This window comes from Vigna umbellata, chromosome 9 (genome assembly GCF_029865625.1).
Source record: "Vigna umbellata cultivar VRB3 chromosome 9, Vumbellata_1.0, whole genome shotgun sequence".
Lineage (NCBI taxonomy): Eukaryota > Viridiplantae > Streptophyta > Magnoliopsida > Fabales > Fabaceae > Vigna > Vigna umbellata.
This window is the reverse complement of record NC_142173.1, coordinates 8,794,475-8,809,200: the sequence shown is the minus strand read 5'-3', so window position 1 is coordinate 8,809,200 and position 14,726 is coordinate 8,794,475. Positions and strand designations below refer to the sequence as shown.

The 14,726-nt window shown below is 33.3% G+C and overlaps 1 protein-coding gene across 1 annotated transcript; it reads left to right on the top strand.

Moving 5' to 3' along the window:
• The first annotated feature begins 5,133 nt into the window (after positions 1-5,133).
• Positions 5,134-10,143, top strand: LOC148192465 (3-deoxy-manno-octulosonate cytidylyltransferase, mitochondrial-like). The gene is made up of 8 exons (XM_088099207.1): positions 5,134-5,170; positions 5,549-5,605; positions 5,857-5,943; positions 6,028-6,152; positions 6,456-6,595; positions 6,716-6,767; positions 6,896-7,006; positions 9,922-10,143. Exons 1-8 carry the CDS (start codon positions 5,134-5,136, stop codon positions 10,012-10,014), a joined length of 702 nt encoding a protein of 233 aa, XP_087955333.1. The 3' UTR covers positions 10,015-10,143.
• The last annotated feature ends 4,583 nt before the right edge of the window (positions 10,144-14,726 follow it).

Here is a 14,726-nt window from a genome sequence, read left to right as displayed (position 1 = left end):
TATTACTAGTTAAAACATATGCACTATCTATGTCCATATTCTTATTATATTAAAAATATACCGTTTTATTATTTAATGAGTAATTAATTAAAAATAAATGAATAATTTTATTTTAAATATATACAATTTTAGAAAGTATATAGTTGTTATTTAAAAAAAAGTTATTTAATGTTTTAAATAAAGATAATTTATTCTATAATTTGTTTTATTAAATAAAGGTTTAATGTAGGTTTTTTTTTTGTCCAGAATCTCAAATAGATCCCCTACTTATTCGGTGTCTTAATTGGGTCCTTATTTTTTAAAAATTGAAACAAATAAAGGTTGGCCGTTAAATTGGACAAACGACGTTTAAGAGGCCCTTACGTGACATGCTAACAGTATTTTCGCCTAAGCTAAACCTTCCTTGCATGGGCGAGATATGCACTGAAACATTTTCGCTTAAGCTAAAACTAAGTTGCTTGGGCGAGATTTAGGCTAAAATTTGGGGTGTCCACGGGAACATTTTAGCTTACGTGAAACTTTGTTCGCCTAGGCGACAATGTCCTGCAACTAAGGTTGAGCCACTAGAGTTTTTTCACTTAGGTGAAACTTGGATAGCCTGGGCAAATCCTTTTAAAAGTATTGTCTCGTCAATCTAGCTGAAGCGAAAATTTTTAGCTTAAGCGAGACCACGCGATCCTATATTAAAACTCAGAAAAGGAAGGACTGATTAATAACCACTTTCTTTCTAACATAGTGCTTTCTTTCCTCAAATTATAAGACGCGAGGTATGAAGAGATAAAACACTAGTACTTTATCACAGAAAGAAAAGTGGTTTTGCTTCCATAGGAATATGATCCCTTCTTGATTAAGATTCCTACTTTTTGGTATACCATTAACATCATTGCTGGTATTAAGGTAAGGTAGACCATTTTCATGGATTACACAATAGAGTATACTTTGATAAAATTCGACCCTAAAACATCTACCAAGAAAAGCAAACAGTAAACTGAATATAACACAACTTCATTCATTCAAGATAGTCAAATACGTTGTTATTTGAGTTTTCATTCACAAACTCACTTTAACATCATCTATTGCATCCTAACAAAACGAATATATAAGCAAAACTTGTGTTTCGATTTTCTGCATATCTCGTCCAGGCGAGAAGATTTAGCTTAGGTGAAAATACTATCAACATGCCACGTAAAGGCCTCTTAAACGACGGTTGTCCAATTTGACGACAAGCCTATGTTTGTTTCAATTTTTCAAAAATAAGAACCCAATTGAGACATCGAATAACTAAGGGACCTATTTGAGATTGTGAACAAAAAAAGGGACTTACCTAAACATTAAACCTTAAATAAATTAGTAAGCTATATTTTTTATTTATTAAAAAGTTATAGTAGAATTATCAAGTAATACATCTTTTTAACAATACCAAAATTCAAATACGAAGTGAACAGACCATAGACATAAAAAAGTTATTGACATGAAAATATACAGGAAGTATACATACAAATTAATTAACAACCGATATCCATTATTAAGTAAAGCAAAGATATGGAATCAAGTACCTCCAATTTAGAATAGAATAGAGTTACGTTTTTCACATAGAATCAAATAGGATACATTTAGCATCAAAGTTGGAAATTATGAAATTATAGGAGGGTAAAAATGATATTTCATGTGAAATTCTTTCAAATATGAGCACATCAACAGTGATAAAAAAATCATCTATCCCGCAAATTAGTTTTTTGCATTGCTTCAAAATCCCCGTAAGCGAACATGTTTAATTCTCCAATCTGTCTACGTCATTCCTCTTGAACAGAAGATTAGGTCCAAGCGAACACAACATAAATATGCATGACACCTGAAGAAACATGCATTAAGGGTTTGTTATTTCATAAATATCTTTATTCCCTTTTTAATGATTACACTTTTAAGTGTAAAAGTTCTATGTAAACTTGACCAATACATTAATACTATTAAGATGATGTCATATTGTTTGACCAATCATGTATTTAAGGATTCAATCAAATTTAAATTTGAATTAATAAAATAAAAGAATTTAAAAGAAATTGTTTAGTGAAGATATCATCCCATTGATGATGGGTTGGGTTTTGACAAACTTATGTTCAAAACCATTTTTTTATATGTAAAGGGATATCTCTATATCCATATATATTAGGTGTTGTATAAGGATTTTAAATAGGTTGATTGTGTTAGTGTTGTCACAATATGAGTATAATGTTTGTAGAATTAAAGTAATCTTTCGGTTGATACTTTATTCAGAAGTTAAAATCAATAACTTGTAATTGACATATATTCTATTTCTATTGTAGACAAAGTAATGGAGTTTTGTTTCTTGTTTGACCAACAAATTAGGTATGGTGCAATGAATTTCAATCCTATATTTCTTTTTTTTTCTATATCGACACGGTCTCCAACATTGTTTGCATCACAAAAATACTTCTAATATAAGGTTTTCTTGAAGCACAAACACAAATTAGTTAACCCCTATGAAAAGGGGAAAAAACTAAGAAAGGAGGGTTGAATTGTATTCAAATGATGGTTTTATAAATTCAGTATTCAATTAAAAGGGTTTTTTTTTATGTAGAGCAACAAAGGAAACCTTTAACCATTTACTAATTTACTTAAATGTTCTAGTTTTACTTATTTACTTAACGACTATGCTTCCATACTAGCGCAAATAAGAATAATGTGCAAAGTAAAGAGATAGAGAGAAAAAGGGTATACACAACATTTTTATTCTGGTTTATCTGCTTAAATAATGTCAAATTTTCAATTAACTTATTGAGTTCTATTAAATAGACTAATATTATGAAGTAAAAAGAGTATTCTTTGGGTTTCTGACCACTCTTGACTAACCCCTTGAGTTTAGTTTAAGTTCATACACATTCCTCACTTATCCCTTGAGTACTCTTTCCCTAATCACTCCCGTTTCAACATGAGCATTCTTTCCTAAGCCAATCTTAACTCAACTCAAGTATTATTTCAACTTCCAACCATTCTTAGCTGACCTATTCAAGTATTATTCCAATAAGTCATTCCTTTCTTAAGAAAATATTTTTTCATAAATCATTTATTGCTTAAACAAGTATTCTTTGAATAATAGTTAACTATGGCTTAAACAAGTATTCTTTGAATAATAGTTAATCTTGACTAATAACTGAGCATTCTTTACCAATCAACCATTATTGGCTAGGATGATTAAATGGTATAATTTATGATCATTGATCACAGTTTTTCTTATTAGGAAGGTTGACAATTTTAAGAGGTATGTAAAAATAATGATCTCTTGTAACTTGAAAAAATGAACACCAGTAGTGCTCCCCTTAAAGTTTTTATTGGCCCGAAAAAATTAGTAGTGCTTTTGTAAACAACAATGTGGTCTTTATCACTTTCTTCTTGAAGTTAAAAAGGTTTCTATATAATCTTGAAGAAAGCAATATTCCTGGAATTGCTTTTGACCTTTTTTTTGGCTACTATGCAATTTCAATTCTTTTGAATGTATTTTCCTTCTGAAGAGTTTGACGATGACAAATGCATTAAATGTATTTTATGCAACAAAAAATGTTCTTTCTTCCTTTAAGAAACATCCCAATAGTTAGATGTGCTTATTGTTGGGTGCCACACAACAACCAAATATACCAGCAAGTATATTGGGTTATTTGTAGTATAACATGTAACACCCAAATTTATAGGTTGTCACGGGGTTATTCAAAAATTGGTAAATTTTAAAACTTTATCCTACTGCGTAAACGTATTTTCAAAACCTTAACATTTAAATGTGCATAATTTATTCCAAGCACAATAATTCTAAAACACTTGTCTAATGAAAATAAGGAAGGAACTAAAATAACTCCAATTACATTGTCTAAAAGTTCAAACTCAATGACTTTAAATAAAAGTCCCAAGTTTGTTCCCCATCATCTCTTGATTCTATCATGCCTCAACACCATCTGCAACATCATCTACCCAAGTATAACACATTATGCAATCATCGGCGATAACACCATTCGCAACACACAAACACAAACATGTATGAGGTAAGCTATCGATAAAACAATCATAATAACAAGATATAAACACACTAATTATATCAACCATAAACAACCACCTCATACATAGTAGTAATAACAATAGTATTCCTAATCCTCTAACATAAGAATTCAATCATAATGTATTACTCGTTCCTCGATCCCTGATCCTCGAACCTCGATCCCCGATCCTTGATCTCTAACCCTTGATGTCATCACTAACATCTCACACATAGACCTTTAGTCTATCCACTCATTAGCACCTATGCTAAATACTTACTATAACCATTATAGTAACATCACTATCAACATAACATAACCTAAAACATTTTCAATACCATGATCATCATCATAGATACACCACCATCATGATTATCCCAATCATGAATAACACCATGAGCATCACCAACCCATGAACTTCATCATGACAAGACTCAGTCACACTCTTGTACCTTATCTCACCTACCTATAGTCGCTCATACAGACCCATTTGTATCTTTCCCTACAGATAAACTCGAGTCATCCTTCTTTTGGTTTTGGACATGTTCCCCTATCACACAAGGCGGAACATCTACCCCCCACCAAAGAAGATTTAGCACTCAAATATCATTCTCTTTTCTACAAGTATTTGCCAAAGAGAACATCACTCTCTTTTCAACAACCAATGCTAAAGAGAGTCACCCCCTTTTCAACAACCCATGCTAATGGAAGCACCTATTCGCATATAGAACCAGTATTTACTAGGTACAACAAGTAGACTAATCTCCCATGCCTCATGCTCATTAACCACACACAATCTTGTGCATTTCATCTTTCCCTCATGCTTTAAACTCAACCACAAGTCAAATCTGATCTTAAACACAACATTAATCTCAATATCTTATAATCATCACATTCCACAAGTCATAACATACTTGGTGATAGCTTTTATAGGAGAATTGAAGGTGAAGTTTACCTAGAGTAAAAAATACCGAGAAACTTGTGGAGAAACGGGGTTATAGTTTATTAGAAAATTTCAGTTGACTTCTTGATTATACTAACTATTTCCAGCATATGATGTATTTTACCTAATTTGGTTTTTACAGAGAACATGGGAAAGGGAAAAGCTGGCGGCTACATTGGATCATGTTGGTAGGTCGATCCCCATGATCTTCATCTAATCTGGCATTAGTAGTATAGCTTAATATATAACTTCGAGTCAAGTTAATCTTTAAAATTGGTATGTTAATGTATATGCCTCTAAGTGAAGCTTAAGTGATGGGCCGGGTAGTATGGGGTGTTTCAGTCCCACGTCAAGTGGTATAAGTGGTGAAGTAATTAAGTTTTTTGTTCTCCTTTTCTGATCAGTGGATGGTTCTCACCAATGAAGAAGCTGAGTGAAGTTTAAATTATGTTTCCATGTTTTCCAACATGTGTTGCTTTTGATAGGACGTTTCTCTGACACAACATCTTATGTTCAAACACATCCTAGGAATGGACATGTAAATGTATTATATTTCTTTCAGCTTTTGCTGTATCTGAATTTGTTCATGCGTGTAAAACCTCTTGTTGGTCTTTTGAAGGTAACAAATCTTAAATGTTTTCAGGATGTCCCAGTATTGCGTTGCTTTCCTTTAGGAATTTCTAGGAAAACTGACCAAAGAATATCATGATTTAGTCTGGCTTGTAATATAGGTAGATTTTTGTGCACTACTTGTGCACTTTGCCTGGTGCTTCATGTTCAAGAAAGTGTAGTAGACAGTTTTTCAATTTGGTAGATGCATACATGAATGTGTACATCTTGCTTCTTCTTGATAATTTTCTCTGGTTTTAGTTGTGGCAACTGATGATGAAAAGATAGCTGACTGCTGTCGACAATTTGGAGCTGATGTTATTATGACATCAGAATCTTGCAAAAATGGTAAGCTAATCAGTTTCTTTTGTATTGTAGTCACTCAAAGCTTTTTACTTCACAATGTTTCATACTCTTTATTGTTCGTGATAGGTACGGAGCGCTGCAATGAAGCCCTACAGAAGCTTGGGAAAAATTATGATATTGTTGTCAACATTCAGGGTGACGAACCACTTATTGAACCTGAGATAATAGACGGTGTTGTGAAAGCTTTGCAGGTAAGAGTTTTTTACTTCATAAATTTGTTATTTTCATACCGTGGAAAATGTAAATAATGTTCCATTGCCAAAAAAAAAAAAAAATGACAGCCTGCTTTAGTTGTGATCCTTTTTTTGCTTTTTGTTCTGAACATAATGGTAAATCAATAGGTCCAAAACACTATTTTGGCATCACATTATCTTGAAAATCTTCCCATTTAAGTACTGTTACTCTGCCTAAAAGGACATATTTCTATATATCTGGTTGTTTATAATTTTATATTATTCCCTTGCACTATCTATCCTGAACCCTGACCTTTAAAGGCAGCTCCAGATGCAGTGTTCAGCACTGCAGTCACATCTTTAAAGCCTGAAGATGCTCATGATCCAAATAGAGTGAAATGTGTGATAGATAATCGTGGTTATGCCATCTATTTTTCCCGAGGATTAATCCCATTCAACAAGTAAGTTACTAATAATTTAAGTTCATATTTCCCATCTTAATTGTTACTTCATTCACAAAACATGTGAAATTGTTGTACATATTTTGGTATAACTGGATAAATGCTTGCACATGTACGCAGGTCAGGGAAGGTCAATCAACAGTTCCCGTATTTGCTTCATCTAGGGATTCAGGTACTACTATCGTTAAACTTTCTCTGATTTTCTGTAATAACAATCATTGCTTGTTGTCCATTTGTCTTTAGATACCATTATTTGCTTCATTGTGAGTTAACATTTTTTTCTGCCGATGAATCTACTAGAGCTATGATGTGAAGTTTCTAAGGATATACCCTGATCTTCAACCTACTCCTTTGCAACTAGAGGAGGATTTGGAACAGCTTAAAGTCCTTGAGAATGGCTACAAGATGAAGGTACCTAAGCTATTTATGTAGGCCCTTGTTTTAACTTTATTCGACTAAGGTGCAAAATTTTTACTTTATTATTCTATTTCTATATTGACCGTATATAATATCCTATTGATATACAAATAGCCTTTCAAATCCATGTATAAGGTTTGGTTGCCAATTTGCCATCAGATGTTATGTGCGTTGTCCAACCATCACATTTCAGGTTCTCCAATAAAGTTGTCTGACTATTGAACTCTGAACACTTGGGTGACAGCCTAGTAAGAGTCCACGAGTCAATGATACGAGGGATAAGGGAATAGAGGATCAAGCCACTCAGGTGTTGTATTGTAGCCGTACATAACAAAACGTATGTGGTAGGATACCGAGAGTTTACGAGAGAAGGAAAAAAAGGGAATGAATCTGTTAGGAGAGTAAATAGGGTGTAACTGTAATAACAGTGAGTTGGCGGGAAAAGGGAGCCCATATAAAGGGCTGAGAAACTCTTGTAAGAGTTTAGTTTTTGTAAATTCTTTGTATAAACAGGATACATTTATCCTGTGGAGGGGGAATTGCTCCCTTGGAGGCTTTGAGTGTACAGATTGGCGGGACCGGATCACTTAGAGAGGAGCGAGATGGAAGGAAAATTCAACCCATTGGACGGAAGAATGGAAGGAAAGATGAACGTCTTGGAAGGGAAGATGGAGGCGATGGAGAACAGGATGGAAGGGAGAATGGAGGCGATTGAGACGACAATGGAAGGGTTGAAGGCGGAAACGATGAGACTGCATCAAGAAATCAAAGAACTCACGCGAGTTCTTGGCGGGCGAACGCGGAATCTTGATCGAAACTCAGAGGGGAGTCAAGTTTCTGTGAACGAAAGCAGTAGGGGGAGGAAGGAGTGTTCAGAGGAAGAACTTGACGATGACAGAAGCGAATTACAACCCAGTTGGGTGAAGAGGGTGGAGTTACCCACGTTCGAAGGACTCGACCCGCAGGGATGGGTTTCAAGGGCGGAAAAGTTCTTCGAAATTCAGAACGTTACGGGAAGAGAAAGACTCAGGCTGGCCTACATTTGCATGGAGGGGAGCGCCAGTTATTGGTTCCGATTCTGGAAAGCCAAAGCCAAGAATCCTTCTTGGGAAGAACTGCGGGAGGCTCTGGTGAGAAGATTTGGAGGCCGGGACAGGGGAACTGTGTTCGAAAGGCTGGCGGCGTTAAGGCAGAAAGGGGCTGTGGAGGAGTATATTCAGGAATTCGAGATGTTGGTGGTGCAAACAAAGGAGATAACGGAGGACCAACTTATGGGGTATTTTTTCGCGGGACTGCAAGGCGAAATCAGAAATCAAATCCGCCCACATAACCCAAAAGATTTGCTGAAAGCCATGGAATTGGCCCGAGATGTGGAGGAGGCTAATCGGAATTCAAGAACGACTGGCGGAGAACGGGGACAGTGGCCCGGTCTGATTCTTTCCGAGGAGGACAGGGACGACTGGGAGCCACATAAAACGCGCGCGCTTTGAAGAAGGAGGTAAGCTGGGTTCGACGGCACCCGGAATATATCAAGGGAAGGTGTTGTATTGTAGCAGTACATGACAAAACGTATGTTTTAGAATAAACAATAATAAATTGAAAGAGGGTAGTGTAGGGTGTTTGTATTGGTGGGCCTTAGGTCTCCCAAAATACCTGCAGCAAAGAACTATATGAATATCCTCTAACTAATTCGATAAACCTGATTCCTTCCACTAACAAGTTGATCAATCTTATATCTTTCTCTAGTCCTCCTTTCTGTTCATATTTCTTTGCACTAACTGCCATAATTGACTTTCTCTTATACGGGCCTTGCTTCTACCCAATTTCTCCTAAACATAAATCCTCTTGACAGGGGGTTCCTAACAGATGTTTTGGTCTTTTTGCTGTTATGTTTCACTGCACTGCAGTACTTATGAAGTACTTTTCAAACGGAAGTCACTGATTATAGTATCCAAAAAAATGGTTTTGAGGTGCACTTGCACGTGCTCTACTGCTGTTGGAACCAGTTGATTTGACTCAACTTGATTCACGTTCATAAGAATTGGTTCTATTTGAACAAAGTTGAGTTTTATATGAACCGTTATTTTTAGCTTAAGATTAACTACAGGTTCTCGAATTTTTTAATTTAGCTCGCGTCATCAAAAGTCATTATTTAGATAAATATCATCATCATTTATACACATGATGCATTTATTATATTTTATATTTAGTTTTTTTTTATACACCTTATCTGTATATTTAATGGGAGGTAAGAGGGATTAATCTTTGTTAAACAATCATTTATGGATACCAAAAGATTATTTTTGTTAAATCTAATTTTGACCACCCATTTTAATTGAATGTAACAGATTTGTTCTTCCTACTTTCTCATCTCACACCCAATATGCTTCAAGATTGTTCATGAGCAAAATAAACTGAATTATTATGGGCTCATGCTCACCGCATGTAATCAATGTCCTTTTTTTAAACTCTAATTTACCTCATTTTGCATCATAAATCAAGTTTTTATGAGCCTAATTAACTAGCTGAGTGCTTACTAATTGAGTTCATCTAGTTCATTGTCTTCCCTTATATTCTTCAACAATAATGGAGTTAAAGGCTAAGTGATCAAAATTCACATAAAATTTGAAATAAAATTCTCAAAGTTCTACTCAAATTCATTATTATATATTCCATGCAACGAATAACTACCTGTTAGTGTTTACAGAATGTTATTCTAAATTTAAGTGACATTTACGTCAAGACAGTTAGAGTCTTTCTATTGATTGGTTATGTAGACATTCAATTGGTTCCATTTGAATTATCCAAAGGATATCTTATCTATCTAGCAAAAGCTACTGAAATATTTGTATACTCATCATTGTTGTTGCTCACTTTATTGAGATGCTTGTTTTCATTTTCTGCTATAGGTGATAAAGGTTAATCATGAGGCCCATGGTGTTGACACTCCGGAAGATGTTGGAAAGATAGAATCTCTAATGCGTGAGAGGAACTTGTCTTGAACTTAGATACGACGTAGAAACTATATGCAAATTAATCATTATTACATCACAATAGGTAGAAAGAGCTTTATTTTTGTCGTAGTATGAATCTTCTTGTTGCATTCGAAATAGTATTCGTGTTATTATTTATCTTGTATGTTATTCTTTGTCATTAGATAATAGACTTCTGAGATACACATAATACATATTTATTACAATATTAGAGTGAGAAGATAATACATATTTATTACAATATTAGAGTGAAAAGATAACTGAAAATTTGAAAACAATCAAAAGAATTTTTAATGATAATATAATATAATACTAGTTCAAAGATATAATAAATTAAATATATTTTAATTATTTTAAAGTTTATTTTTTAAATATTTTTTTCTCAAATTATTATAAAAAAGATTAGAGTTGTAAAAATTGTTTAAAACACTTGAGTCAACTTAGTTCATCATAAGTTCAAATCAAGTTGGATTTAAAAAAGATTGTAAATTTCGACGCAGGTCAAAAATGAATTTGGCCTACTAAGAACTTAATTCACTAGGACTGAATCCATTCTGACGCAATTTGATTCATCAATTCATCTATAAATTCTAAATATTAAATTATATTAAAAAATCAAAAATTATTAATGCTTAGTTGATTTGATTTGTTATCTGATTGTATTCCTTCGTAGGTTTGAAGTATATCATGTTCCTTTGCATGCTTCTCTAATCATGCTCTTCTGATCATGCTCTTTTACTGAAATGAAGTAGATTGTGCTTCTTTGCATGCTCCTTCGAGTGTGCTCTTTTGTAGATTTGAAGCATATTGTGTTTTTTTGCATGCTCCTTCGACTGTGTTCCTTCGCAGGCTTTTTTTTATTTGTTATCTTTTGGGGATTGAAGAAAAAAAATTATAATTAAGTGAGTCAATCCATTTAATCCACCAACTTGTATTGGACTAAGTCAGATACAAATTTTTTGGACTCATTAATAAGTTAGTCGGGTTAGATTAAGTAGCCAACTCATGGTCTATTTTGACGGCTCTAAAACAATGTTTTGTTTCTAAATAGTAAAAATAATATAAAATATTCTTTTTAAAAGAAATTATATGATAAAGAGTGAATTATAATATAATGTTATTTGTTAAAAATAAGATTTTATATGACAATCATCAATAAAATATTTTATAATTTAATTTAGAAATAAACATAATTTTCTTATAATAATTTGGAGATAAAAACACGTACTTGACCATTTTATATATAAATAATGTTTGAAATCACATTGAGTATTTGTGCTTTCCCGTATATATGAACTAACATAATTATGTATAACTAATTCTGCGAAAAAAAAATAAAAGAAATTTTATTGGAAAATGGTTTTATTTGTTTACCATTAGTTTTTTCAAATTTTCTCATAAAACCACTATACAAATTTAGCGAGAGAAAAAAAAAAAGCTAGAGTTATTTGGCCTTTTCTATATTATTCTTATAATTTGTTTTTAAATTCATTTGAAACATGTTAGGGTAACCATGGTTATAGCTATTATGAAAGAAATATTGAAAAATAGGTTTAATATCTATTTTGGTCCTCTTATTTGTTAGTTTTGGTCAAAGTGATTCTCCTATTTTTGAGTTGTTTAAAGTAGTCCCATCTTTTATAAAAATGATTCAATTTGATCTTTTTTGCTGATAGTGTTTAAAACGCTAAAAGCGTAATGTCTACCTTAGCCAATGTTAAGTGACCTATGCAGTTTTGCAACACATGGCAACATCAGCCGAATTGGCATGGCAAACTTAAAGGTTAAAGTCAAATTTAAGCTAAGGAAGGTTAGGGTTTTTGAGTTTCCTGTGCTTCTCGTGATGAAGGATGAGGTTGTCTTGAGGTGTAGAAAACAAACATGGTCAAGTGATGGTGCGATTTGAATTTTTGCATATTATGGGTTTTCTGATTTAGGATTATAGGGTTTTCTGTGCAGGTTACGTGATTGAGGTTGAAGAAGGGGGAGATTGAGGTCGCAATTCGTGACGAAGGCGAAGAGGAGCAAGGCAGTTCATGGTGGTGGCATTGTTATGGCTTTGTTGCGAGAGGATGATTGCGATTAGGGTTTCACATTCTCAATTTGGGGTTTTGTGATGGTTTATTGCATGTTGAGTCGCGGTCATGGATGTTTGAATGAAGGTTTCTCCCGTTCTTGCAGACTGTGGGGAGAAGGGAATATGTGATGATGGTTCTGGAACGAGGTTACTGGTGGTTGCGATTTGGGTGTGGTTTATGTTTCAGATTTATGGTTGCATGAGAGAGAGGAACGAGGAACCTATCGCGGTGGCCGGTGTGGTGATGGCCTGAGGGAGATGGTGGTTGCTACGGTGATGGTGGTGACCCAAATGAAGAAGAAGTTGAGAATCTATTAAGAATAAAATAAAATAATATAATAAGAAAAATATAAAAAGTGAAATAAAAACTTTTAACGTGCCCACATATTTCAAAATTGCACGAGCCACTCAACATTGGCTAAGGTGGACATTTCGTCGTTAGCGTTTTAAACGTCGTCAACAAAAAGGACCAAATTGAACCACTTTTACAAAAAATGGGATCATTTTAAACAACTCAAAAATAGAAGGATCACTTTGAACAAAACTAACAAATAAGAGTACCAAAATAGGTATTAAACCTAAAAAATAAGTACAAAAGCTTTTATTCATGACTATACTACAGTTAAAAAAGAATTAAACTTCTACACTTCTATGTCAATGCAATATTTTTAATTCATTGAGATAGCGCAAATTTAACCTTATCTCCAAAAATTGATCTCATACCTTAGGGATGATACCATGGAACGATGCCAATGAAATATTATTGAAGACCGTGCAAGTAAATGATAAAAAATATGTTAATTTTGAAATATGTGACTAACCGTTCTTTTCGTATTTACGAAGTTTATGCAATGAATAGTAATTTAATATTGTATTATATTTCTATTTGAGTGTTATGAATTTTTAGAAATAAAAAAGGTATAATAAAATAAATATTTAAGGATTAAATATGTTTATAGCGTTTACGAGTCATATATGCATTTCTTGTAGGTCCAAATAAGTTTATAAGAAGTAACTCAAGAGGTCTTTAAATTGAAACAACGTTTTTTCTTTTGAAAGATTCTTTCACCTGTTTTTCTTTCATGCAAGCTCTACAAAAGATTGTATCGTCGAATGAAACTTTTGGCAATTCTCTCACAAGGTCATTACATTGTAGCTTTGAGATTAATCTCATAGTTGCATGTCCACAATTATTATGCCATGATATTGATCACCTTTTATAGATACTAAATAGGAAACGCTTTGAGATTGCAATTCATTTAGATTTATTTTGTATAAGTTACCTTGTTTGTTTGTGGTAAATACTAATGAACCCTTATCATCTAAGATTTTGCATTGGCCTTTTTTAGAAATAACATTAAACTTGTTGTTACATAATTGATTTATGCTTAGCATATTATACTTAGCAGATTATGCTTTAGGCCATCAACTAATAAAACATTATCAATAGATGGGAAAAGGTTTGTACCTATCTTTCCAATTCTGATGATTCTGCCTTTCTGGTTTCCTCCAAAGGTGATTGTTCCTCCTCTCTTGCTTTTTAGGCTTAGGAACATACATTTTTCTCCTGTCATGTGTCGCGAGCATTCACTATCCAAGTACCATGACAATGTTTTCCTTTTTGTTATCAAACAGATCTACAAGGAAAATTAGTTTACTCTTAGGTACCCATATTGTATAAGGTTCCTTCTTCTTAGTTGTATGCATCTTCTTCTTTTTAGAAGTTGATGTATCACTAGATGACTTAACAAATTTAATGTTTTTTTCTATTTTGTCAACATAATTTACATTATTCCTATTAAATCCTAAGCCTCTCTTATCAGAGGGATGCCTACTATCTTTAAGTTGGAGTCTTAACTGCTCGCTCAATTCAAGTGTTTTGTTTAACACTTTGATGAGAATTTTGTTTTCATGTTTGAGAGACTCAACGTGTTTAGCATCTTTAGCCGTAGTTGTGTCCTTTACAAGCTTCTTATTTTGAAAGAGTTTTCTCCTTTTTCTTTTCTAAAATAATTAACTTTTCTTTGATATTACTAACATTTTGTTTCAGAGATTTCACATCATCCTTGGACGATGTTACTTCTTCTTTCAAAGCATTGTTTTCTTTTGAAAGCTATTTGCTTCGTTTTTGCAACAATTTTGAAGAGTATGAAAGTAGTTCATAATATGCATGAATGACGGAGTGCAAGTTAGAAAAGTCTACCTCATCATCACAGTCATCTGATGAGCCTTCAATGTTTCCTGCCACAAGGCACAACTTTTCTTCTTCATCTTCATTAGATGTGTCTAGATCTTCCAAGATGCTCATCAGCATTTTCTTCTTGTCATGTTTGGGACCAATAATTCTTCTTTTCATATTTCCAAGATCAGGACACTCAGACTTAATATGTCCAGGTTTATTGCACTCATAACATTGTAGTAGCTTTGCGAAACTACTTAAAAAACATTTATCTATGAACTTACTGTTTAAACAATACTTTATAAATCAAGTGTTTGACAACTCGTGTAAATCATTTAATTCTTAACAAAGTTTTTAAACGACCTTTTGGCAAAAAAATTTCCACTACACTATTCAACCTCCCTTCTAGTGTTTCCAATTATTTCAAACATGAGTGTAAAGGTTTGATGGGTGGGTCGTGTATAT

Bases quoted from the DNA above. Each gene is read 5' to 3' on its own strand.
- LOC148192465 (XM_088099207.1), top strand. From the start codon at position 5,134: ATGGGAAAGGGAAAAGCTGGCGGCTACATTGGATCAT. The intron at 6,153-6,455 runs GTAAGAGTTTTT...TGACCTTTAAAG, and splicing joins GTGTTGTGAAAGCTTTGCAG to GCAGCTCCAGATGCAGTGTT. The intron at 7,007-9,921 runs GTACCTAAGCTA...TTTCTGCTATAG, and splicing joins AGAATGGCTACAAGATGAAG to GTGATAAAGGTTAATCATGA.